At 40.7% G+C, this 27,287-nt stretch overlaps 1 protein-coding gene across 1 annotated transcript in view; it reads left to right on the forward strand.

Annotated features, from left to right (window-relative positions):
• Nucleotides 1-5,110: 5,110 nt before the first annotated feature.
• LOC144682730 (lysosomal proton-coupled steroid conjugate and bile acid symporter SLC46A3-like) overlaps nucleotides 5,111-27,287 on the forward strand; it is a 32,970-nt gene continuing 10,793 nt past the window's right edge. Inside the window, exons 1-5 of the mRNA XM_078545367.1 lie at nucleotides 5,111-5,351; nucleotides 10,648-10,865; nucleotides 13,888-14,752; nucleotides 17,423-17,506; nucleotides 24,355-24,511. Coding sequence (XP_078401493.1) covers nucleotides 10,674-10,865; nucleotides 13,888-14,752; nucleotides 17,423-17,506; nucleotides 24,355-24,511 — 1,298 coding nt within the window. The 5' untranslated portion in view covers nucleotides 5,111-5,351; nucleotides 10,648-10,673. The remainder of the gene's footprint in view (nucleotides 5,352-10,647; nucleotides 10,866-13,887; nucleotides 14,753-17,422; nucleotides 17,507-24,354; nucleotides 24,512-27,287) is intronic.

The following is a 27,287-nucleotide window of genomic DNA, read 5'->3' on the forward strand; positions in this document are numbered from 1 at the left end:
CTTAACATAAGACATTCTGAAACATACATTTTTTTAAAAATTGTTAATTATTCTGATTATCTTCTTTTGGGATAAAGTTGCTTCTGTGAAATCATGTTTTGCTTTATGCTTCCTGGAACAATTACATTTAAAAAAAACATTGTTACAATGATGTTTTTAACAATTTAGCCAATTCTTTTTATTATACCTGGACTTAATTGTCTCGATTGCTATTAGTGTGTCATTCCCAAATCCTCCCAGGTCTTCTCAATAGTTATTTTTGCACTGTCTAATCTGCATTGCTCTCTAAATGCTTTCTCTGAGGTGTCTGAAATTTCTTCTTTCTGTAGATTAATTACATGGAGAGGATGAGAAAGAATAAATTCTCTCAGCCTTATTTTAAAACAAGTATTCATAAGCACAGAGTGGAATTTGATACAGGCATGTTAAGCAAGCATGAGAAAGCAGCGCCAATTATATTTGTTACATTTTTTTAATACAGGGAGTAGGCAAAGCTCCTGAACAGAATGTATCACTGGGAATACCCCTTTGTAGTTTTGCACTTTCATATGAAAGTACCCATGATTCCAGCTTTACAATAAATATTAGTAGAGACAGTGGGAATTATTCTAAGCACTGCTTTAAACCTCAAAAGGAGCTGGGCTGCTCAATAAATACATTAGGAGTGGTGCACATGATCCATATAATCCATCTGATGAAATGTGGACTAAAGCCTAAAACTTTATAAAGATTTAATCCTATTTAACCCTATTGAATGTTTTTTTCTGTAGTCAGCACAACAACACTAAGGACCTATGGTGAGCTTTATAAAAATAACAGTCATTTTATCAAGCAGAGTTTGTTGATTATCATTCACTAACCAACTTTACTTTTCCTATTTTAGTGATTCCTATTTAAAGAGACAAAATAAAATTGTGGAAAAGCAACACAATTGCTGCCACTCGTCCACCCATTCCACCAACCTGTCCACACCTCTTGAAGTTTAACAATATCCTCCTCAGTCCAGTATGATAATTGGCCATAGAGCACTACCTGTCACTCAATTTTGTATCCATGTTGCTACTATCCCTTTTATTCCATGGGCCCTAACTTTACTCACAAGTCTGTTGTGCAGCACTTCATGAAATGTCTTTTGGAAATCCAGACACCACATCAACAGCATTACCCCCTCATTAAAAAAACTCAAGTTAGTTAAACATGATTTATCCCGAACCAATCTGTGCTGGTTTCTCTTAAATACTCTGATTTTTCCCAAGTGACTATTCATCATGTCCTGATTTATCATTTCTGAAAGCTTCCCCACTGAGATTAAGCTGACTGGCCTATAATTGCTGGGCTTATCCTCACACACTTTTTTGAATAAGGGTATAATACCTGCAATTCTCCAGTCCTCTGGCACCGCACCTGTATTGAAGGAGGATTGGAAAATTATGGTCAGTAACTGCAATTTCCACCTCTACTTCCCTCAGTATCCTTGGATACATCCCATCAAGTCCTGAGGACTTAACAACTCTAAGTACAGCCAACCTATCAAATATTTCATTAATTTATAACCCATTAAGTGTCTTAGCTACCTCTTCTTGCACCATTATTTGGATAGCATCTTCATCCTTAGGAAAGGCAAATGTAAAGTATTCGTTTAGTACCTGAACCATGCCCCTGCCTCTATGTGTAAATCCCATTTCAGGTCCCCACTCCTCCTTTTATAATTTGTATGTCTATAGCAGATTTTTGGATTATGTCAGCTGCCAGGCTTGTCTCGTACTCTCTCTTTGCTTCTCTTATTTGTTTTTTTCTATATTGAACCAGATTCTCAATTGTATTGTCCACCTGATATCTGTCTTATGCACCCCTTTTTTGCTTCAGCCTACTCTCATCATCCAGCGAGTGCTGGATTTGTTTGTCCTGCATCTCCCCTCGCGTGGGTTTGCCTTGTCTGTGCTCAAACTATCTCTTTACAGGCAGCTCATTTTTCAGTTGCAGTTTTGCCTGCCAATCTTTGATTCCAATTTATCTGGGCCAGATACATTCTCACCCCATTGAAGTTTGCCTTCCCCTAATTAATTATTCTTATTCTGGTTTGCTCCTTCTTTTCCATAGCCAATCTAAACCTTATAATATAAATGATTGCTGTCCCCTAAATGACACTTAATCCACTTGGCCTATCTCATTCCCAAGAATCAGGTCCAGCAATGCCTCCTTTTTCATTGTACTGAAAACATACTAATGTATAAAATTCTCCTGAACTCAATGTAGGAACTTTTTGCCTTCTCTGCTCTTTGCACTACTATCCCAGTCTACATTCGGATAATTAAAGTCCCCCCCCACATTAGAACTACTCTAATTCTTTCACTTCTAATTTCCGTGGAAATTTGCCCCTCTACGTTTTTCCCACTAGTTGGTACATTAATAGAATACACTGAGCAATGTATTGGTACCTCTATTGTTTCTTAGGTCAAGCCAAATAGATTGTATCCTTAACTTCTCTGGAACATCCTCTCTCTCAGTACTACAACATTCTCCTTAATAAATACTGCTACCCCATCCTCCTTTCTTTCATTCCCTATCTTTCTTGAGCACCTTGTATCCTGGAATATTTTGTACCCAGACCAGCACTTCTTTGAGCCAGGTCTCCGTTATTGCTACAACATCCTGGCCCAAATCTTCCGATGTCCTGAGCAGCGAAATCTGTACTTAAGTCTGTGTTGCACATCAGGACCCTGAAGAAGTCCTGGTGTGTGCGCATGCTAAATTGCCCAGGATGATTTGCACTGCTCTGGAGCCTCCATGAAAGCTCTGACCCTGAGCTCATTGTCAGAGACTTAGTCCAGATACATAGGACTTGCTGGATACTTACCCTGGAAATGTTACCCTGCTCTAACTCAGATTAGCCAGTGTATGAACTCAGCACCACAACAGACACTTCAAATCACTTCACCCCACGTCCCCAACCCCCCGACCCCATTCTCTCTCCCATCACCCTGACCTGACTATCCCAGCCCCACCCAACTACTTTCCCTGACCTGACCCTACTACCCAACCCAATCACACTGCCCCTGACCCGACTACTTGCCCCAGTGACCCAACCCACCTACCCAAACCACCGCCCAGCTCGATCCGACTACCCACCCATTCACCCACCCAGCCGCTCATACATTCACTCACCCACTGAAAGACTTGAGGCCTTTAAAAACGTACCTGAATACGACAGCTAATGTTGTAAAAAGGGGACATGTCCTCTCTCCACCAGTTTTCTCCGGTCATCGGTCTTCAGCAGGGATGGCTGCACTGGCCCATCTCTTGCAGCAGGGATCAGAAGTCCCACCCGAAATAAAGCAGGTCAAGGTGCAGAAATATTTGCAGGCAGCTGTATTGTGTGCAGCCTTGATGACAACTGGAAGATCTGGGCAAAAACTTCCACATGGTTGTCCACACCTGCAGCTCACCAGCCTTATTGGCATACATGCACAGTAACCCAAATTTAGACTTAATTACATTCCCTTCCTGTGTCCAATATGTTGAGGTGATTTGCCTAGCAAAAAGGGCAAAGAATTAGCATGCTTTCTGCTTGTGTGCACTAGTTTTCTTCTCATTTTCAGCTTACACGCTGGCTAGCAGCAATGTGAAAAAGTGAGCCAATTGTGTAAGCCTCTCCCTCTCAGTACACAGCCACTCCATTGTAAAGTCCTCAGCTGTGCCTCCTCGTGGTGATACATGGAAACTGGGTCCCTCGCAGCCTGAGGAGCACAGGAGGTTTGGCCCCCCAGACATGCAGTGAAGGCCTGTTTTTGTGTTGTAATTTCTAAATAAAAGCAGTCCCATCCAACACATCATTAAACAAGGTTACTTCAGAGACATAAAGACCAAAAAGAAAAATCCCATTAGCAGGGTCCACCGCAGGAGCAACAATCGAAATCCCCTGCCCATCTAACCTTATTCCCTATTCCTTCATTTGCCTATCTAGTTTATTCTTAAATGTAGACACAGGGCAGAATATTGCCCTTGTCGTGCAGGCACGTGCCCAACACACCCGAGCGTAAAATGATGCGTGATGATATCGGGCGTGCGCCCCGATGTCATCACGTAGTCTCACAATATTTTGTTCGCTGGGCGTGCGCCAGAATCGGCTGTGCACCCGCTGATAATCAAAAGGCCTGTTAAGGCCGTTAACAATCTAATTAAATTCAAACGGTTGCCGGGCAGGTGAAAAAGCCAAGTGGCCTTTACATTTTTTAGGAAACCTCATCCACAAGCGGGATGAGGTTTCCTAAACGTTAAATAAAAACTTGATTTTTGAATTAAAAACATGTCGCAGCTCATGTGACAGAGTCACATGAGGGGACATGTTTTATTAAATTTTGATTCTCTTCATTATCTTTTTTTAAATAGGGCTTCAGCATGAAGCGCTCTTTCTCGCACATGCATGAAGATTGTGCTAGGCACGGTTCTCCCTCCAACCCCCTGCCCGCATAGGCAGCGCCCAGAGCTGCCGCTCACGATCCACGCCCACCCGTAGGTGGCTTCCCACCCGCCTCCGCTGAGTGTCCCTGCCAAGCACCCCCACCAAGGGCAAAATCCTGCCTACAATCTCTACTTTAACCACTAACTTCAGCCGTGCGTTTCACAGCTGCGATTGCCAAACTCTGCTTGGGTTTAACTGCCAGAGCTTCCATCGCATGATCTCTTGCCTGGAAGCACTCCACTCAGTCAAACCGCCTCCTCCCCAACACCCACATATAATTTTTATAAATTAAAGTTTTACAAATGAGAGTATTCAAAGTAAATGAATAAAAGCATAACATTTTTTTAGAAGCATAACATTTTTTTAGTACTAGGATGTTTCTCCCATGTTCAATAGATTAATCTTTGTCTTTGATTTGTCCAGGAATTATAATCATAGGGGATTGTCAGAGTTACATAGCCCGCCTTGCTTTGTCCTGAATCAAATCTGATTACATGGCCTGCTCCACTGAGAGTTAACAAAGCCAACGCCATCGACGACTCCAGCCGCAAGCGCCCTGAACCCAGTTAATTGGCCCCGCCCCTCTAGTTGATTGACAATGGTACAAGCCAATTGCGGCTGAGCGTCCGGCGGGCGAGCGAGCCGCACTGGATTAAAGTGCGCGAGGGACGAGGGTTTAATGCAGGCGGTTGCATCACATTGAGCGACATTCGATTAGAATCTGCCCGTTGGTGACATTCGAAACATCCAAACATTGTCCAGCAAGCGCTGTGTCTGTTCCAGCAGCAATGGTTCGCAATTCCTGCTGAAGCTTTGGAGGTGAAGACGTTGTACTGTGTTCACTGCGAGGCGGGCCACTTGTCAAACTGCGCAGTCACCATTATCTAAAGGTGAACAAACTAGGAACGTCAGTGAAGAACAAGTCAAAACAAAAATACCTGGAAAAACTCAGCAGGTGTGGCAGCATCTGCGGAGAGGAGCACAGTTAACGTTTCGAGTCCGCATGACTCTTCAACAGAACTAAGGAAAAGTTAGAAGAGGTGAAATATAAGCTGGTTTAAGAAACAGCTGTCAGACCTGCTGAGTTTTTCCCAGGTATTTTTGTTTGTGCGTTGGATTTCCAGCATCCGCAGTTTTTTGCTTTTATCTCAGTGAAGAACAAGTGTTACTTGTCGGTTTTTGCATTATTTTTTAAATAGTCAAGCTGCAAATATATTTTATTTTAAATTGAGAAGTTTCTGGCCACCACATTTCTTGATAGATATTACTTGGGTGCATAGGGCACAATTTCAAATTTTGTGGATGACACAAAAATTATAAGTATTGTGAACTGTGAGGATACTGCTGACTTCAGGAGGACAAACTGATGGAAAGGGCGGATGAAATTTAATGCAGAGAAGTTTGAAGTGATCCATTTTAGTGCCTAGTGGAAAAAGATGCAGTAGTTTTTGTCCAGTTTTATCCCAAGCAGTTTTGTTACACAGGACTGTGCTCAAGGGGCTGTCCTCAGCACACGGAGATAAAACTGTAGTTGGAGGACCATCAACTCGGTGAAAGACACTATGGTCTGCCTGAAACTTTTTGCTCTTCCAGTGCAAAGAGCTGTCAATAACTGAGTGTTGCAGTCTGGTACATTCAGAGAAATTGTTTCTATAGGCCGAAGGGTCAAAAACCAGAGTACACTTAAAGATGATTGGTTCTTTTGCCAAAGATGACATGAGAAAAATGTTTTCTACAGTGAGGGGTTAGGATCTGGAATGCACTGCCTTAAAGGAATGGTGGAGGCAGATTCAATCATGGTTTTCAAAAGAGAATTGGATAAACACCTTTATTTTTCTTTATTCTTTCATGGGATGTGGGTATCACTGGATGTGGGCATCACTGGCAAGGCCAGCATTTGTTGCCCATTCCTAATTGTCCTTGAACTGAGTAGCTTGCTAGGCCATTTCAGAGGCCAATTAAGAGTCAACCACATTTCTGTGGGTCTGGAGTCATATGGAGGTTAGGTATGTTCAAGATCCCCACAAGGACTTTTGCTGTTTACTAGTTTTTCATTCAAGAAATGAGCAGCTGAAAATCACCCTGATGGGCTGAAGGGCCTTATTTCTGTCCTGTAAACCTCTATGGTTTCAAATATTAATGATCTGTGGTGTATCTTTTATCAGAATACTGATGAATGGCTTGACAACTCAAGACGTTTTCTCTTTACAGATTCTAGTTGGCCTGCAATGTATTTTCAAATATTCTACTGTTAGTTTTTCTGATGTAGGATTAATGTTTCTGATATAGGATTAATGGAGAGGAAAAAATATGTTTATATTTTTAGGTTTTACATTTACTAAGTTTGTTCTGCCCCATCATGTTATTGTGTAGAGTAACTGTGCTTCATATCTTTGTATGCTTTGAGCAAATTTCACAAATCTTCCATGAACATAATAACCTTGTAAAAATTGTGCAGATTGAAGGAACTAAATATTTCAGTCAAGAAAACCAGCACTGTATAAAAATTGGGTTCATGGTTATATTCAGCTGCAAATTTCTAGAGATTTAAGCTTTTGAAATTTCTTTACATTTTACTAGGAAATATGAATTAAATATTCAGATTTTTGTTTGCTCTGAAACCAAATAAGCTATAGTTTCTACTTGTGATAATACTAAATGTAAATAACAAAAATCATAGAAACCACATTTTGAAATGTGTGTGTGTGTATGTGAGGGATTTAACTTTTTTTTAAAGCTAGTTTTGGACTATACCTTAGTTCAGTGGTAGTACTTTCTCCTCTGAAATCAGGAAGCCTAGGGTTCAAACCCCACTCCAGAGACTTCAGCTCATAACTTCACTTCAGCATTGAGGTAGTGCAACACTTTCAGAAGTGCCAACTTTGAGAAATTGAAGAACAAATCTGCCATCTCAAGTGACTATAGTAGATCCCATGGCACCACTTGAAGCCTAGTGTTCTGACCAACATTTCTCCCTCGGCTAGTATGACTAAAGAAACAGATTATTTAGTCATTCATCACTTTGCTATTTGTGGGACCTCACTGTGTTCAAATGAGCTGTCATGTTTCCCTCTGTTAGTGGTCACTACGCCATAAAAGTACTGCATTAGCTATGAAGTACTTTAGGACATCTGAGGTCATGAAAGGGGCACTTAATGAAAGTTGATTCTTTCTAAGATGAGTGATATTAGTGCTGGGATAAGAACATTTTATATTTGAATATTTCCCACTGCTAACCTGTCAACCTATTTTAAATGTTGTCCAGATTCTCTTATTTTGTTAACCTTTTCTCTCCACCAGTTCAATCTTTAAACCTGTGAGCAAAGTTAGAGCTCATGGAATAAAAGAGACAATAGCAAAATTGGCTGAGTGATAGGAAGACAGGAAACAGCAGTGGTGAACAGTTTTATCTGACTGGAGCAATGTTTATAGTGGAGTTCCTCAGGGGTTGCTGTTAGGACCCCTGTTGCTCTTGATGCATATTAATGACCTAGACTTTGGTGTACAGGGCACAATGTTCAAAATTTGTGGAGATACATAACTTGGAAGCATTGTGAACTGTGAGGAGGATAGTGTAAAACTTCAAAAGGGTATAGACAAGTTGGTGGAATGGGCAGTCAAGTGGCAGATGAAGTTCAATGCAGAGAAATATGAAGTGATTTATTTTGGTACGAAGAACACAGAAGCAAGCTAAAGTAAAGGGTACAATTCTAAAGGGGTTGCAGGAGCAGAGGGACCTGGGTGTGTATGTGCATAAATCATTAAAGGTGGCAAGACAGGCGGAGAGCACAGCATACAATAATAAAAGCATACAACATCCTGGGCTTCATAAAGATAGACAAAAGCAAGGAACGTGTATAGAACACTGGTTCACTGCATCCAGTTTTGGGCACCATCCTTAGGAAGAATGTGAGGGCATTAGAGAGTTGTTCTGGGATGAGGAACTTTGGTTGTGTAGAAAGATTGGAAAAGTTAGGATTGTTCTCCTTGGTTAAGAGGAGATTTGCTAGAGGCATTCAAAATCATGAGGGATCTGGGTAGAGTAAGTAGAGGATAAAATGTTTTCATTGGTGGAAGGATTGAGAACCAAAAGGGCATAGATTTAAGGTAATTGTCAAAAGAAGCAATGGCGACTGAGGAGAAACTTTTTCCAGAGTGATTGGCTAGGATCAGCAATGCACTGCCTGAGCATGTGGAGGCAGGTTCAATTGAGGCATTCAAAAGGGATTTGGATTATCAGAAAAGGAAAAATGTGCAGGGGAAAAGGTGGGGAATGGCACTAAGTGAATTGCTCCTTCAGAGGGCAACACAAAAAATGACAGGCCAGATGGCCTTCTATGCTATAAACATTCTATACTCTATTCTATCTTTTTCTGCTTGTTCTTCCCTTTCCCCTTTGATATTTTCTCATAATTTAGCTAAACCGTTTACTTCTGTTCCAACAACTTTATTGATCCCCTACCTTTCTGGACTTTCCCCACCCCCTCCAATTGTCATTTTGATGCTCTCCCACAGAATAATAGTTCAACCAAGGCTATTATTCTCCTCCTAGACTAAACGAGTTCAGATCCAGAGCGGTTTAATTTGCAATGACAGCTGAATAGCACCTGGGCTTATTCCAACATGCTATTTTGAATTCTTTATGTTGAGAATAGATATACTTCTTTATATAAAGTGAGCAGTTGGAGCAAGACAGTTGAAGCCAGAAAAAAGTTTGCTGATTAAAGGAAGTGCAACTCATCAGTTGCGGCGATGTAGTTACCATCAGCTTCAGTCTGTGCCTGATTGAAGAAGTGAAGTTTCTTTGTAGTGATGAGATTCCTTTGGAAGGGTGGAACATGGTGTGTTTAGTTGGCACACAACTCCAGTGAGGGTTCCTCTGCTAGCTGTACAAGTTTAGTTAGAAAACATGGCTGTACTGGATCTATACTCCAGTTGAAAGCCTGGTATAAGATTGTAAGAATTATAGGAGCAGTAGGCCATTTAGCCTGCCACACCATTCAGTAAAATCGTGGCTAATCTGATTGTGCCCTTAACTCCACTTTCCTGTCTGTCCTCCATAACCCTCTACTTCTATGTTGATCAAAAATCTGTCTAACTCAGCCTTATTCCTTTTGTTTAAACATATTTCTCCCCTGAATGTGGGATCTGTTCTCTGAAAACAAAATAGATTATGTTCAATATAATATAAAAGAAAAATACTGTGGATGCTGGAAATCTGAAACAAAAAACAGAAAATACTGGAAAAACTCAGCAGGTCTAGCAGCATCTGTGGAGAGAAAAACAGTTAACGTTTCAAGTCCATATGACCCTTTAGCACGACCCTGAAAAAGGGTCATACAGACTCGAAACATTAACTCAGTTTCTCTCTCTACAGATGCTGCTAGACCTGTAGATTATGTTCAAGCCTTGGGCCTTTTTTGAACTACCTGGGAGCCTAAAGTTCCCTGTTGCTTTCTCCATGCCTCAGCCAGTTAGAGAGTCAACTTGCTAACCATTCAGCACCCTTTTCTCCTGCAGTATAAATTGCTGTGCTCATTTGAAATTTGGCATTCTTGCATTTATCCTGATGAACGCAAGACAAAAGCTTTTGGCAACATGTCTCTTTTCAGCAGTAATAAAATATGATTGATTTGATTATTTTAATGTTGGATAACTGTTCTCAATGCAGCATTGAATGTCTCTAAGGCATTATCTTGACAGAACGAGAGTGATTAACTCATTGGTTATAAAATGTAGGTAATTGCACGTTGTCTTATGTTAGCAGTAATTATTTAGCTGGACAAACTATAAACAAAACAAAAACAAAATTATCTGGAAAAACTCAGGTCTGGCAGCATCGGCGGAGAAGAAAAAAGTTGACGTTTCGAGTCCTTATGACCCTTCAACAGTTCTACAGCTCAATAGTTCTAGTTTACTCAGTTCTGTTGAAGGAAGTTTGAGGACTCAAAATGTCAACTCTTTTCTTCTCCGCCGATGCTGCCAGACCTGCTGAGTTTTTCCCAGGTAATTCTGTTTTTGTTTTGGATTTCCAGCATCCGCAGTAGTTTTTTGTTTTTAAACTATAAACAAACTGAAGCTGGCCACAGTGATTTTTGTGTTCCACTTGATTAGTTTTAATTTAGGTTTAGTTTTCCTTTTAACCAAGGCTACTTTGGTAACAATGGTTTTCTTTGATTTTACACAGTGGCCTGTGTGTCTCCCAAGAACAATGAAACGGCTGTTTCTCGTTGAACCTGTTATTGCTCTTTACACCTTGGCTGGTATGGTAGATTTTATCTTAATTCAGCAGTATATTTATCGCAGGATATGGGAGAAGGAAACTAACAGCAGCTACATTGAGAATAAAAGTAATTTCTCCTGTTACCAGAATCACAGTGACCCTGTGTACATGAAACAACAGGTCAGTATTGACAACTGATGTCCTATTAAGCTACATTTTAAAGTGCAATTGTAAATCACTTCTGTCACAAAAGTTGTTATAATTGTCATTGCAATAAGTGGCATCTTCCTTTTAATTTAAACAACCTACTGTACTTTAGTTTGGATAAATTAATCCATATTTAAATAGAAAATGTGGAATTTGTAAAATGAAAACAAATTGAACTCTTATGATACGCAGGTGTACCTAACCTGTGATAGCAATGTGCATTTAGTCAGCACTTTTAATGTAGTAGAATGCCCAACGTACATCAGGAGTGGTGTCAACTTTTGTTTGATATTAAGTCACACAAGGAGATATTGGAAAAGACAGCATGCTGCAGGTGCTGGAAGGGTGGGAGGAGAGGAAGGAACCAACTTTGTGGAGGTGGAAGTCAGGAGTGATTTACTGTCAGCCACATTTTTCTTTTACAAATGTCCCTGCTAAACCATGTGTGTACAGCCATGCAGCTATCTGGAAAGTACCTGTGTTAAATACTGCAAGTGCACTGCCACACAGGAAAATTTAAAAGTACCATGCATTGAAAAAAAACTGGCTATGCATAAAAACACCACTTCAAAAGGGAACATTGGCAATGATTATGATCCGAAATTGTTGAAATCAATATTGTTCCAGAAGGCTGTAAAATGCCTAATCCAGAGAGGAGATGCTGTTCCTCAAGCTTCCATTGAGCTTCATTGAAAACAGCAGGAGGTCTAGAACAGAGGTCAGAGTGGGATGGAAAATTAAAATGGCAAGCGACCGGAAGCCCCAGGTCATACTTGTGGATTGAACTGCTTTTTAGAAAAACAATCATCCAATTTACGCTTGGTCTTCCCAAGTTAGTGGAGGCCACATCATGAGCAGCAAGTATAATATACTAAATTAAAAGTACAAGTGAATTGCTGTTTTACCAGGGAGATATTAGGACAGGTAGCCAAAATCTTAGTCAGTTTGACTTTAAGGATTGTCAAGGAGAAAGAGAGAGAGAATCCAGACACATGGCTGTAAGTGGAAATCAGTGATGTGTGAGAGGCAAAGACAGGCAGAACAGTGATTATAGAACCATTGTACTTGTGCTGGCCCTCTAAAGGAGCAGTGGTGCTTAGCCCCACAAATGACTTCTGTAATCCTGCAAGTTTCTTACCCTCCAGTGCCTGTCCAACTCCATTTAAAATTATTTATGAAATGAGATTCCACCAGCTTTGAGTAGAATGTTCCAGATCCTGACAATTCGGAGTGAAAAAAATCCTCACTTTCCCTCAGGCGCTTTTCACAATGATTTTGAATCCATGACCTTTGTAGTTATTGACCCACTCACTAGGGGGAATTTTTTTTACTACTGTTTACTCTATCGAAACATCTCAAATCTATACTGGGTCACCTCTTAACCTTCTCTGTTCGAGGGAAAAATAATCCTAACCTTTCCAACCTCTTCTCATGACTGAATCCCATCATTATCCCCTATTTCATATGTCCTTATGAATATATTTAAAGCCGAGTTGGACAGATTTTTGGTCTACTGCAATCAAAAGATATGGGGAGCATACAGGAAAGTGGAGTTCAGGCACAAGATCAGCCATGTTTGTACTGAATGGCAGAGCAGGTTCGAGGGGCCTTATGGTCTTCTCCTGCTCCTATTTCTTGTCGTCTTATCCCTGTTAACATGCTAGTAAACCTCCTTGTTTTATGCCTTTACACCTTTCCTGAAGTGTGATGCCCAGAATTGCCCACAGCCTCCCTGCCTGAAGCTTAGCCAGTAATTTATAAACTACTGGCACAAACTCTTTGCTTTCATATTTTATTCCTCTATTTATAAACACATAACAATTATCCTTTTAATCTACCTGATTAGCTTGCCCTGACACCTTTAAGGCTTGTCTTTTTTCAGAGGGTTATAGTACTGGAGGGGATTACAGAGGTAGGATGGGTTGAAGCCATGGAGGAATTTGAAAGCAAGAATTTAAAAATTGTGTTGTTTTAGGGAAGGAGATCTGTCATCCTCACTCGGTTTGGCCTATACATAATTCTAGACTCTCAGCAATGTGGTAGACTCAAAACTGTTCTCTCAAATAGCATTTGTCCTGGTGAACGCAAGATGAAAAGCTTTGGAATAATGTCTCCTCTTTTCAGCAGTAATAAAATATGATTGATTCAACTGTTTTTAACATTGGATAACTGTTCTCAATGCATAATTGAATGTCTCTACGGCATTAGCTTGACAGAACAAGGACGATTATCCTATTGGATATTAGTGGTGAGGCCATTAATGATAGCCCTGTTATAGAATGTCAAGATGAGGTGTTTCAGATCTCTTGTTGAAGCTGATCATTGCTCGCACATGTGGAGTGAATATTACTTTGCCACTTATCAGCCCAAGCCTCTGTTGTCTGGTCTATTAACCAAAATGTAACCTTATACATAAAGTTATCTTTATTTTAGAAAGCCACAGTGTGAAAAATAAATCCTTTTGCTGATGATATATTCACTAGAAATAACATGGATTGCCACTATAATTTCCTGATCACTGGCTGATTGACAGGTAACACTGAAACCATACATTTCAGGCTACAAATTATATTTCAACCTTCGGAAGTAGTAAAATTAAATGGAAGAAAGGCAAACAAATGGAACAGATTTTCAGTTTATTATGTAAAGAAACTGCATTTATATGCTGTCCTACCCAGTGACACCCACATCCCATGAAATAATAATAAACGTTCTACATTATATAACTATAAGTTGATGGAGCTTCAAAGAAGGATTGCTCTCTGTGTTAAGTTTTGTGGTGAAGTGGTTTTTTCCTAATATTGTTATTAAGTATTTGAGTTATTTTAACAATTACTGAAGTTGTCAATGATATATAAATATTATGTAGCTCACAAATTAGTACCATAAATAATGAATGAAGACAGTTGCTTAATTCTATTGAAATATCTCAATTTTTTAAAAAAAGGATTCAAGTTGTGATTTTCTTTGATTCTTTGTTTATTTTTTTTTTTAGGTGGTCCAGAGAATATCATCTCACTTTTTTATGTACATGACTTTGATTCCGTTCATTCCTGGTATAATTGTTACCTTCACATTGGGCACATACAGTGATCACAATGGACGCAGACTGTTTCTCCTCCTTCCTACTATAGGGGCTCTGCTTGCTAGCCTGGGCTTTTTAGCAGTGACCTATTTTTCTTGGCCCATTTATGTTATTTTAATACTTGTAACATTTAGCACATGTTTTGGTGGCTTCACAGCTTTATTTGGGGCAGCTTTTGCTTATGTAGCAGACATAAGTTCTAGCAAGCAGAAAAATATGCGCATGGCATTGCTGGACATGATTCTTGGTGTAATGGGTGGCATAGGGGTGCTATCATCTGGATACTTGTTAAGTGCAGTAGGCTTTACTTGGCTATTCTTGATCACCTCATCGATTAAGTTTGCCAATATTGTGTATATCATTTTTTTCCTTGAAGAAAGTATCCAAGTGTCAAGAGATGAACAAGACCAAGTATCGGGCTGTGATAAATTCAGAGAAATACTCTCTGGAATTGTAATTCTTTATACTAGTTCTAGTTTTAGCAAACGTGTCCGGATCAGTATGTTGCTTCTTGCTTTTTCAGCCATTATACTTGAATATGGTGCTGAAGAACTTTTTACTCTTTATGAATTAAATACACCTCTTTGTTGGAATGAAATCCTTATTGGCTATGGCTCTGCAGCTGGATTAATTTCGTTTCTGACGAGTTTTCTGGGAGTGACTCTATTTTCCCGCTACCTTCAAGACCCTTACATAGTTCTTATTGGGATATTGTCCTTTACTGGAGGAATGATCATGGCTAACTTTGCCACTACTACTCTGCTAATGTTTTTAGGTATGTTAAACTTTAATATTTATAAAATGATATCTGACTGGAATTAAGAATTTACATAATTAAATCAACTTTGGGGTTAGACATAAAGGGGCCAAGTTTCAAAACTTAATTAAAATAGTACCAGTTCTATCATAGCTCCCATTATTATGTAACTGCTTGCTTATAAATGGAGTCTGGATTTCAAGCAAACCTGTGATGTTATGATTGTTATTGCAATTCTCGAGTGTTATTCATTGCAAATTGATAAATTGCAATAAGTAAATACTCCAGCATTATGGTATCCATATTCAAAACAAATGGTTTTGCAAATGCTACAAGTCACAACTTGAAAATTTGTTAAATGATGGAGAGCAGAGGTTGCAATAACCTCAGAAGTTTCACTGGTGGAACAAACAGGGCAGGTTAGATCATTTTTTCCACAGAGGGTTATTAGAACATTGATTTTTTTTAAAAATATTTGACGATACAGAGTAACCACATTTAATTGGCACTTGGATAAGTTTTTTTTTTAAAAGGAAAGGAGAAGGATTTGACGAAAGGCCTGGGAAATGGGATTCGAGTAAATAGCTTTAGCTCGAGTGTTAGCAAAGATGCACACATAACAATAAATTTTCATTTATTTGGCATTGAATAAAATTGAGCCCCACTCACTCAATGCAGCAGTCAATTTCACTGGCCTAAATGAAAGATGAGATGCTATTCCTTGTGCTTACATTGAGCAATGTTAGGTGCTGCTCAATCTTAAATTCAAGGGACCTCATCTTTTGATCGGTTACTTTACAGCTTCCTGGATTCAAGGTGAAGTTCAACAATTTCGGATCATGACCTGTGCCTCCATTTTTGTTTTTTGGTTCTGTTCATAGATGGCAGCTGTTGGTAATGATTCTGCTGCCTCATTTACGTCACCTCTACGTATGCGTTTTGTTTCTTTTCTTGTCCCATTATCACCTTTAATGTCTTTCCCACCATCTCTTTCACTTAATCTCCTGTCTTCTGCTCCAACATGGACCTTCCCTTTTGTCCTTTCCTCACCTTCTCCGCCTCTGTTCCAGCATTCCTCTGTCTAGAAGGATGACGGACACGCAGCAAGCAATCCATTTCAGATAAGGTGTCTTCATATTGTGCACCTTTGCTAATGGCTGAAGATCCTTAAGAATCAGGTTCTGCCACAAGTGCTGCACATGAAGCCACCAAGTGTCGTTGTGAGCTGTTTTCAGCATTGGCATTCCCTGCCTCTATACTTGTTTTAAACCTGTCTGAAAAAACCCTTTTCCAGTTCTGATGAAAAGTCATCAGCCTGAAACGTGAACTTTCTCCCTCCACATATGCTTCCATATCCGTAGATTGTCCTAATAACACTTATTTTGCTTTTCACTTTTTTTCTTGTCTGCATGCCCTTCTCGTCATCCTTTCGTTTTTGACTTCATGAACTTTGATTTTTGCATCCCTTTTCCCTGTAACTTATCTTTCCAGCTGGCTTTTGAATCAGTGGGATTCAGATGGGTCTACTGTACTTCACCTATGACCTCATTAAGCTTCATCACTCCTAACACAAACAGATACACCTGAATGCTACCTGAACCACAAAGAGAGTATGAGAGAAGTGTCGAAAGTGGAAAACCAGGCAAGATGGAAGATAGTCCATGAGGGCTAAGACAGAATTAAATTTACTGTTTAACACATGTAAAGCAAATACACAGATTTAAAGGAACTGATTGTAACAATCTGTCATAAATATTGTGGCCAGAGTGAAGATTTTTGATATCATCACTTAAGTAGTTTTAGTGAAATATGTTGGGTGGTTTCTGCAAGTTATATACAATTTGCTTTCAAGTTTAGCCAGCATGTCCCATCTGGGACAATATTGGTTGCTACTACAACAATACCACATTTATATAGCACCTTAAACATAAAACAAGGTGCTTCATCAGAGTGTTCAAAATTCACAGGTCCTGCTTTGTTGGAAACCTGCACACATGAAATAGTGCTAAGTTACATGAAAGTTTGTATTACATGTCCCTAATGAAGGGGTGAACCATATAAAGAGATATTAAGGCAGAACACCAAAAGCTTGGTTAAAGAGGTAGGTTTAAATGGATGCCTTAAAGGAGAAAAGATAGGAAGAGACACAGGGAAGTTTAGAGCCTTGGGAACTGAAGGTGTGGCTGCCAGTGTTGGAGCGATTAAAATCTGGGATGTGCAAGAGGACAGAATTGGACAAGTGCAAACATCTGAGAGTTGGAGGGGATTATAGAGATAGGGATGGCAAGGCCACAAAATTATTTGAAAACAAGGATAAATATTTTTTAAAAAATAAAGTATTGCATAACCAGGAGTCAATGCAGGTCAGCGAGCACAGCAATGATGCATGAGTGGGACTTGGTTCAAGTTAGGACACAGGCAGCAGAATTTCAGATGACCTTAAGTTAACAGGGTTGAATGTGGGAGGCCAGCCAGGAGTGCAATGAAATAGTCAAGCCGAGAATAGTCAAATAAAACCTAAAATTTTCAGGTAATAAATTGAGTAACCTATTTTAATGATATCACAACAGATGTGTATAATTGAACAGAAGAAAGATTGTGGTTTTTGAAAACCCACAATGAATGTAATCTGGCTTTTGTTCAGTACAGTACTTATGGCTGATCAATTTTGCATTTTTCTTTTTACAGTGAGACTGGTTTGTATTTTTGCTGCCATGCCACTTCCTGTCCTACGATCAATGATGTCGAAATTAGTCTTACCTAAAGATCAAGGTCAAAATACATTTAAAATACTTTTTGCATCAGGTGTTCGTGTGCTTTTCATCCCTAGTTTATATAACATGTTAGTTTCTTTCAGGGAGTGGGTAGAGACTATGGAACTATAGTCCATATTTGGAACTATTTTGCTGTTCATTCCCTGTTGCTGGGTCAAAATCCTCGAACTCCCTCCCTAGCCAGAGACACCCACATCCTGTGAACAAAAGAAAAGACCCTTTGGCCTGGCTATTGCAGTCGTAATGACACAAACTGTCAATGTTTACATATCATTACTTCTCTGAAAGTGACAGCAATTTGGAGTTTACACATGTGTAGTTAAACATGGAAATCTAGGAGCTGCTGTCAGTGATTCTACACTTGTCTGGAGGATGTGCCCCCAAAACTGCAATCAATGGGAATCCATTAAACTGATAAATTTCTACTCTTAAAGCTCTTAGTTTGCTATAAGAACACGAAGAAAATTAACCCTTTTAGTTTTTAACGATGTACTAAGTTCATAATTACTATGAAACAGCTTCACTGATCCTTGAAGAGAAATTTTATATTAGTTGAATATCAAATCTCTCAATGTGTTAAGTAGTACCACATTTTTATTTATTAAAATTTATGATATTTTAAATACCACTTAATCTCATGTGTGCGACCCAGTCTTTTATTTCACTATTTGTAACATTTTAAAATTAAAAGTGGAGGAATTAGGTAGTTTTTACTTCCTGGTTTGCTGTTAGTGTGAATAATTCAATGTGATTGGCTGCTTATGCTGATTGATGACACCACTGTTGCTGGACACCTGGAGATTTCCTTGATTTGGTGCCAGATCCAAGCAGCTATTGGGAAAGGAGAATTGCAGAGATCACTAGATCTATGTGGGCAGCTTTCTTCAAGGTCTGCGATGAGTGCCATTACCTCTCTGCTGACTAAAAAAGTCCAGGCCATTATGTCCTATCTTCTCACATTTTGCATCCTTTCCAAGCTTGTGATCACAGCTTTAATTAGTATAGAGCACATTTGCCTGTTTGTGGTAATTTCCTCATTTTTGTAATCCATCCCACTTGAGATAGAGGAGAGCACTTCATTAGCATTTATGATTAATTTCCACACCCATGTACATGGACACACATCCCTTTGCACCTCCATAGTTCTTAGTGTCTCACCATTAGAAATTGATGCTGTTTACTGTCCAACTTCACATTGAATACAGGCATTATTGTGGGGTGCCCAGAAGACAAAAGCCTCCAGGTGCCACAAGAAGACAGCAAGACTGATCTGCCTGTTGCTAACAGTGGATTAACAAAACTCTTAAAACCATGGCAAACTTGTCAGTCATAGCTCAGTTGGTAGCACTCATGCCTGAGTCAGAAGGAAATGGGTTCAAGTCTCATTCCAGAGATTGAACACAAATCTTGGTGAGATCCTATTGAGGGAGTGTAATCTTCCACCCTGTTATGCATGCAATCAAATTCAGCACAAACCATGATGATTATAAAGTAGCTCATTTAAATCACAGAAGGAGGCCATTCGGCCCATCATGTCTGCACCGGCTCTCCAAATGAGGATTATGACCTAATGCCATTGCCCTGCCTTTTCCCCATACCCTTGCACATTAGATGATTATTTGGATAGAAACAATGTCCTCTTGAATGCCTCGATTGAACCTGCCTCCACCACACTTCCAGGCAGTGCATTCCAGACCCAAACCACTCAGTGAGAAAAAAAAGTTTCCTCACATCACACTTGCTTCTTTTGCAAATCACTTTAAATCTGTGCTCTCTTGTTCTTGATCCTTTTACAAGTGGGAACAGTTTCTCCATATCTACTCTGTCCAGCCCCCTTATGATTTTGAACATCTCAATCAAATCTCCTTTCTGCTGCCTTCTCTCCAAGGAGAAGAGTCCCAACCTTTCCGATTTATCTCATAGCTGAAGTTTCTCATCCCTGGAACCATTCTTATAAGCCTCTTCTGCACGGTCTAAGGTGTTCACATCTTTACTATAATATGGTGCCCAGAATTGTACACAATATTCCAGCTAAGGTCTAACGAGTGTCTTATATAAATTCAGCATAACCTCCCTGCTCTCGTACTCTATGCGCAGGATACTATATGCTTTATTAACTGCTCACTCCTTGTCCTGCCATCTTCAATATCTATGCATATGTACACCCAGGCCTTTCTGCTTCTGCACCCCCTTCAAAATTTCACCCATTATTTTATATTGTCTGTCCATGTTCTACCAAAATGCATCACCTCACTTCTCCGCATTGAACTTCATCTGCCACCTATCTGCCCACTCCACCAACTTGTCTATGTCCTCTTGAAGTTCCAGACCATCCTCCTCACAGTTCACAACACTCCCAAGTTTCGTATCATCCACAAACTTTGAAGTTGTCCCCGGCACACCAAGATCTAGATCATTAATACATATCAGGAGCAGCAAGAGTCCTAATAATAACAACCCTTGGGGAACTCCACTACAAACCTTTCTCCATCCCAAAAATGTCCATTGACCATTACACTGCTTCCTATTTTTCAGCCAATTTGTATCCACGTTGCTACTGTCCCTTTTATTCAATGAGCGATAACTTCTCACAAGTTGGCTGTGTGGCACTGTGTGAAATGCCTTTTAAAAGTCCATGTACACCACATCAACAGCATTACCCTAATCAACCTTCTGTTTCCTCTTCAAAAAACTCCAGCAAGTTAGTTAAACCCGATTTCCCCTTTAGAAATCCACGCTGGCTCTTTCTTATCAACTCATTTTTCCACGTGACTGCTAATTCTATTCCAAATTATTGTTTCCGGAATCTTGCCCACCACTGAAGTTAAACTGACTGGCCTGTAATTGCTGGGCTTATCCTTACAACTTTTTTTGAACAATGTAATGTTTGCAACTCTCCAGTCCTCTGGCACCACCCCAGAGTCTAGGGAAGACTGAAATATTATGGCCAGTGCCCCTGCAATTTCTGCTCACTTCCTTCAATATCTGGTCCCAATGCCTTGTCAACTTTAAGTACCAACAGTCTATTTAACACTTCCTCCTTATCAATTTTGAACCGTTCTAGTGACAGTTTCATCTGTCACCATGGCCTGGGTAGCATCTACCTCCTTGGTAAAGATGGATGCAAAGTATTCACTTAATACCTCAGCCATGGCCCCTTTGTCCATGTGTAAATTCCCTCTTAGGTCCCTAATCAGCCCTACTCTTCCTTTTACCACCCTTTTACTATTTATATGTCTATAGGAGACTTTGGGAGTTCCCTTTATGTTGACTGCCAGTCTGCTCAATCCCTCTTCGCGTCTCTAAAAGCTTTTTCACCTCCACTCTGGACCTTCTGTATTCCTCTTAGCTCTCAATTGTATTTTCTACCTGACACATGTCATAAGCATACTTTTTCTTCTATCTTAATTTCAATCTCCTTTTTCATCTGGAGAGCTCTGGATTTTGTTTGCCCTACCTTCCCCTTTCGATAGAATATACCTTGACTGTGCCTGAACCAATTCTTTTTTAAAGGTAGTCCATTGTTCAGCTACAGTTTTTCCTGCCAATCTTTCATTCCAGTCTATTTGGCCCAGTTCCATTCTTGCCCATCGAAGTCAGCTCTGGTTCAGTTAATTATTTTTACTCTGGATTGCCTATCATCCTTTATAATCATCCTAAGACTTACAATATAATGATCACTGTCTCCTAAATGCTCCCCCACTGACACTTGATCGACTTGGCCTGCCTCATTTCTAAGAACCGGGTCTTTTCTTGTTGGATTGGACACATACTGCTGTAGAAAATTCTCCTGAACATAATTTAGGAGCTTTTGCCCCTCTTCTTCCCCCCACCCCCACTTTACACTACCACTGTCCCAGTCTACATTTGGATAATTAAAGTCCCCCATTATAACTACTCTATAATGCCTGTATCTCTAATTTCCCTGCAGATTTGTTCTTCTATATCCTTCTCACTATTTGGTAGTCTATAAACTACACCGAGCAATATAACTGCACCATTTTTGTTCCTTAGCTCTAGCCAAATTGATTGTCCTTGAACCCTCTGGGACATCCTCTTTCTCCAGTACTGCAATACTCTCCTTAACCAATACTGCCACACCTCCTACTTTCCTATCTCATCTGAACACCTTGTACCCAGGAATATTTAACACCCAGTTCAGCCCTTCCTTGAGCCAGGTCTTGGTTATCACCACAACATCATATTTCCACATGGCAGTCTGCACCTGTAACTCCCCAAACTTGTTTGCTAGTCTCTGTATTCACATGCATGCATAGTAACACTGATATAGATTTTGTTACTTTCTCCCTTACCCAGACTTTATGTATTAACTTACTATCCTCTATTCTAGTGCTAACTATCCTCTATATTAGTGCTATCTGTCTCCCAGTATTTTGGGCACCATGGTATTCCTCTCATATTTTCTCTTGGTTCCCACACCCCTGCTGAGTTAGTTTAAAGCCCTCCCAACAACACTAGCAAAAAGCCCCACAAGGAACTCTGTCCCAGCTCTGTTCAGGTGTTACCCATCCAGCTTGTACAGGTTCCATCTCCCCCCAGAGCCTGTCCCAGGAATCTAAAGCCCTCCCTCCTGCACCATCTGCCTTATCTTCCTATTTCTGTACTCACTGGCACATGGCACTGGGAGCAATCTGGAGATTACTACATTAGAGGTCCTGCTTGCTAATTTTCTACATAGCTCCCTAAGTTCTAGTTACAGGACCACATCCCCCTTCCTGCCTAAGTCATTGGTACCAATGTGGACCACAACCTCTGACTGATCACCCTCCCCCAGAAGAATGTCCTGCAGCCACTCTGACACCCTTGACCCTGGCACCAGGGAGGCAACTTACCATCCTGGAGTCACATTTACAGCCACAGAAATGCCTGTCTATTCCCCTCTAACCAATAAATCCCCTATCACTATTGCCCTTCCTTTCTTCTTCCTTCCTCCCCCCCACCCCCACCGTGCAGTCGAGCCACTCGTGGTGCCACAAACTTGGCTGTGACTGCACTCCCTTGAGGAACCAACATCCTTAACAGTTTCCAGAACAGCAAACCAATTTGGAGCAGGACCTCAGGGGACTCCTGCACGACCTGCCTACTTCTCTTGAACTGCCTGGTGGTCACCTATTCCCTCTGTCTCCAGGTCCTTAAGCTTCAGTGTGCCCATCTCTCTGAATATGCTATCCACATAGCTCTCAACCTCACTGCTCAACCTCTGAAACCCAGAGCTCAAGTTTCTGCAGCTGACCACTCCCTGCACATGTGGTCAGCTAGGACATTAGTAGCATCTATGACTTCACACATATTACAAGGGACACAGTCTACTTGACTGAGCTGTCCTGCTTGTCTTAACTCTATTTCCCTACATTAACTTTATTCTACTTTGGGTTATTTATATTACTTTATTATATTTGCCCTAAATTTCCTTTATTCCTGGCACTTCACAGTTAAATCCAAGTATCAGTACTTCAAAAATATTACACTTTTCTAATTTACTCACCAGTTCCTACTTACCAAGGCCACCACTCTGCTTTCTGAGCAAAGGTAGAAAATGAAAGCTGTACTTCCTCACCAAACTCCACCTGAAGCTCTCCACTGCAGTCAAACATAGTACTTCAGTGCAGATAAAGGCAGCATGATAAGATAGCCTACTTTTGTACTCTCTGAACCTAGTCACTGAAAACCTGATTAAGCCAGTTATCTAACTAACTAGTTGCAGCTGCAAGTGGAACCTGTATGAGCCCTGTTTTAAGCCTGGACTAAAACTCACCTTCTTCCAACCCTAACACCAACTTTTAGTTAATTGCTAAATTAAAGAAAGACTAGATTTTAGATATAATTTAACCCTTAAACTCCCTCAGTCACTGAAGCTCTCTACTGCAGTTAACCACAACACTCCAGTGCAGACCTCAAAGCCAAAGAGTGAAAGAAACATCATTGTTGCCTCTGGCACATTAAGTAACTGTGACAGCTACTTTCTGAAGAGTAACTCCTTACCCAGTTCAGCAATACCAGAAAATTATACTGCATCAAAGAACTTGGGGTTGGATTTAATGCTCCTCTGCTGGTGAATTTTAAGGTGGGGCACGTTAAATCTAGCAGGTGCTGTGCCTGCCCCGCCACAATTTTACCAACAACTGGGTGGGTATCAGGCAGCCTACCCACCCATGGGAAAATTGAGGCCCTTAAGTGGGCAGTTAATGTCCACTTAAGGGCCTTATCCTGCCACCACCAGGATTTAACTTGGCGGCGGGAGAGGCCCAAGCAGCTTTCCCAGCATGGGCTGGGGTCAGGCATAAAGTTAAAATAAAGAAATTAGGAGCAGAGATGTCTAAGCTTTTACAGAGTAAATGCTATCAAAGTAACCTGCTTTGACAAGAAGTTAGAACCTGGGTCAAAATAATAAAAGCTGAAGGCTTATCTCTAGATTTCAAAACTACATGTGGACACTAGACTTAAGCAAATGGTGAAATCCTGTTTCAGTTCTATTTCTCTTCTCTTGTGAAAAACTTTGCTGAGAGGATCGTTAAAAGTTCATTCTCTTGTAGCTTTTAATGACTTTTAGATTTGTCTTCAAATTGTTTTGTGTGTCAGCTGTGGCACAGGCTCACACGCTTGGCTCTGAAGTCAGAAAGTGATTGGTTCAAGCCCCGCTTTAGAGACATGAGCACATATTCTAGTTGAAACTTCAATATGTCATTAAGGGAGTGCTGCACTGTTGGAGGTGCTATCTGTCAGAGGGTTTTGTTGAAAAAGTAACCTGTTTTAGAGTGTGGTGTTCAAGAGATTGTTGCTCTGTGCATAATTAAAACTGTATGATTTTCCTTTGTTTATTTGCAGGTGTTCTCTTTGCCTGTGTTGCCTGTCTTGAAAGTTTAAGTGGTACCATTTCCTCTATAATTTTTAATAATGTATATGCTGCCACTGTCGAAGGATTTGCAGGTTTCAGCTTTTTGCTAGCGGCATGTTTATGCATCATTCCAATTTGTATTTTGTGGTAAGTTGTAGGATGATCCATCTCAGTCAAAGAATCTTACAGCACAGAAGAGAGCCATTTGGTCAAACACGCCTTTGCAAGCTTTTTGAAAGAGTTATGCAATTAGCCCCACACCCTTGCCCTTTTCTCATATATCTGCAAATGATTCCCCTTCAAGTATTTAACCAATTCCCCTTTGAAAATTACTATTGTACTTGCTTCCACCACCCTTTCAGGGTGTGCATTCCCAATCATCATAACATGCTTTTTTTTTCAAATCCTCCTCTTCTCGCCCCTTGGTCTTTTTACCAATTATCTTAAATCTGTGTCCTGTGGCCACCTACCTACCTGTCAATGGAAACAACCCAAGTGGAAATGACATATACCTTTCTTGCCAACGTATTCCATTATAAATTCCTATGTCAACATTTATAATGGAAATTGCTGTTTTTTAAAAATTTGTTCATGGAATGCAGGCATCGCTGGCTAGGCCAGCATTTATTGCCCAACCCAAGTTGCCCTCAAGAAGGTGGTAGTGAGCCGTCTGCTTGAACAGCTGAAGTTCACGTGGTGTGGATACACCCATAGTGCTGTTAGGTAGGGAGTTTCAGGAATTTGACCCAGTGACGGTGAACGAATGACAATATACTTCCAAGTCTGGATGCTGTGTGGCTTGGAGAAGATCTTGCAGGAGATAGTGTACCTATGTGACTGCCACACTTGTCATTTTAGGTCATGGAGGTTGCTAGTTTGGAACATGCTGTTAAGGGAGTTGCTCCTGTGCATCTTGTAGATGGTACACACTGCTGCCACTGTATGCCAGTGGTGGAGGGAGTGGATGTTGAAGGTGGTGAATGGGGTGCCTGGATGGTGTGGAGCATCTTTAGTGTTGTTCGAGCTGCACTTATCCAGCAAATGGAGAGTATTCCATCACACACCTGACTTGTGCCTTGTAGTTGGCTTTGTGGAGTCAGGAGGTGAGTTACTCATTGCAGAATTCCCAGCTTCTGACCTGCCTTTGTAACCACAATACTTATGTGGCTGGCACAGTTAAAATTCTAGTCAATGGTAATCCCCATGCTGTTGATGGTGGAAGATTCAGAAATACTCAGAACTAGTAATGCAACTGAATGTCAAGGGCAGATGGTTAATTCTCCTTTGTCGTAGATGGTTATTACCTGGCCCTTAGGTGGAGCAAATGTTACTTACCATTTATCAACTCAAGCCTGAATGTTGTCCAGGTCTTGCTGCATGCAGACAAGGACTGCTTCAGTATCTGAGGAGTTGCAAATGGTAATCGGCACTGTGCATTCATCAGTGAACATGTCAACTTCTGACCTTATGATGGAGGTAATGTCATTGATGAAGCAGCTGAAGATGGTTGGGCCTAGGACATAATCCTGAGGAATTCCTGCAACAATGCCCTGGACCAGAGATGATTGATCTCCAACAACCACAACCATCTTCCTTTTGCTAGGTATGACTCCAACCAGTGGATAATTTTCCCCCTGATTTTTATTGACTTAATTTTGCTCAGCGCTCCTTGATGCCAAACTTGATAAATGCTGCTTTGATGACAAGAGTAGTCACTCTCGCCTCACCCCTTGAATTCAGTCCTTTTGTTCATGTTTGAAACAAGGCAGTAATGAGGTCAGGAGCTGAGTGGCCCTGGCAGAACCCAAAAGAAAAGAACAAAGAAAAGTACAGCACAAGAACAGGCCCTTCAGCCCTCCAAGCCTGCGCTGATCATATTACCCGTCAACTAAAACATTTTGCACTTCCGGGGTCTGTATCCCTCTATTCCCATCCTATTCATGTATTTGTCAAGCTGCCTCTTAAACACCACTATCGTACCTGCTTCCACCACCTCTGGCAGCGAATTCCAGACACTTACTACCCTCTGCGTAAAAAACTTGCCCCGCACATCACCTTTATAGTTATCTCCTCTCACCTTAAATCTATGTCCCCTAGTAATTGACTCTTCCACCCTGGGAAAAAGCTTCTGACTGAGCATCTGTAAGCAGGTTATTACTGAGTAAGTGCCACTTGATAGCACTTACAACCTTGTAGATGGTCTCCTTCCATCACTTTGTTGATGACAGAGGGTAGACTCGTGGGGCGGTAATTGGCTCAATTGGATTATCCTGCTTTTTATGGACAGGACATATCTGTGTAATTTTCCACATTGTCAGTGTTGTAGCTGTACTTGAACAGCTTGGCCTGGGAAGAGGTTTGCAAATGCTACAGCCTTGCCATTTACACTGATGTTCTGGTCTCCATCATCATTGAGCATGGGGATGTTTGTTGAACCTCTTGCTCCCACTACTTGTTTAATTGTTAACCATGATTCACGACTGGATGTAGCAGGACTGCAGAGCTTTGATCTGATCTGTTCGTTGTAGAATTGCTTACCTCTGCCTATAGCGTGCTGCTTCTGCTGTTTAACATGCTTGGACTCCTGGATGTTGCTTCACCAGGTTGGCACCTCATTTTTTGGGATTCTTGGTGCTGCTTATGGCATGCTCTCCTGCACCCATCATTGAACCAAGGTCCCCTGGCTTGATAGTAATGGTAGACCGACTGAGGGATATGCCAAGCCTTGAGGTTACAGATTGTGGTTGAATACAATTCTACTGGTATTGATGGTCCAAAGCACCTCATGGATGCCCAGTTTAGAGCTGCTAGATCTGTTCTGAATCTATTCCAGATGGCATGGTGTTAGTGCCACACAATATGATGAACTGTGTCCTCAGTGGGAGATAGGACTTATTTTCCACAAGAACAGTGTGGTGGTCGC

The sequence above is a fragment of the Cetorhinus maximus genome, chromosome 7, assembly GCF_964194155.1.
Source record: "Cetorhinus maximus chromosome 7, sCetMax3.hap1.1, whole genome shotgun sequence".
NCBI classification, from domain to species: Eukaryota; Metazoa; Chordata; class Chondrichthyes; order Lamniformes; family Cetorhinidae; genus Cetorhinus; species Cetorhinus maximus.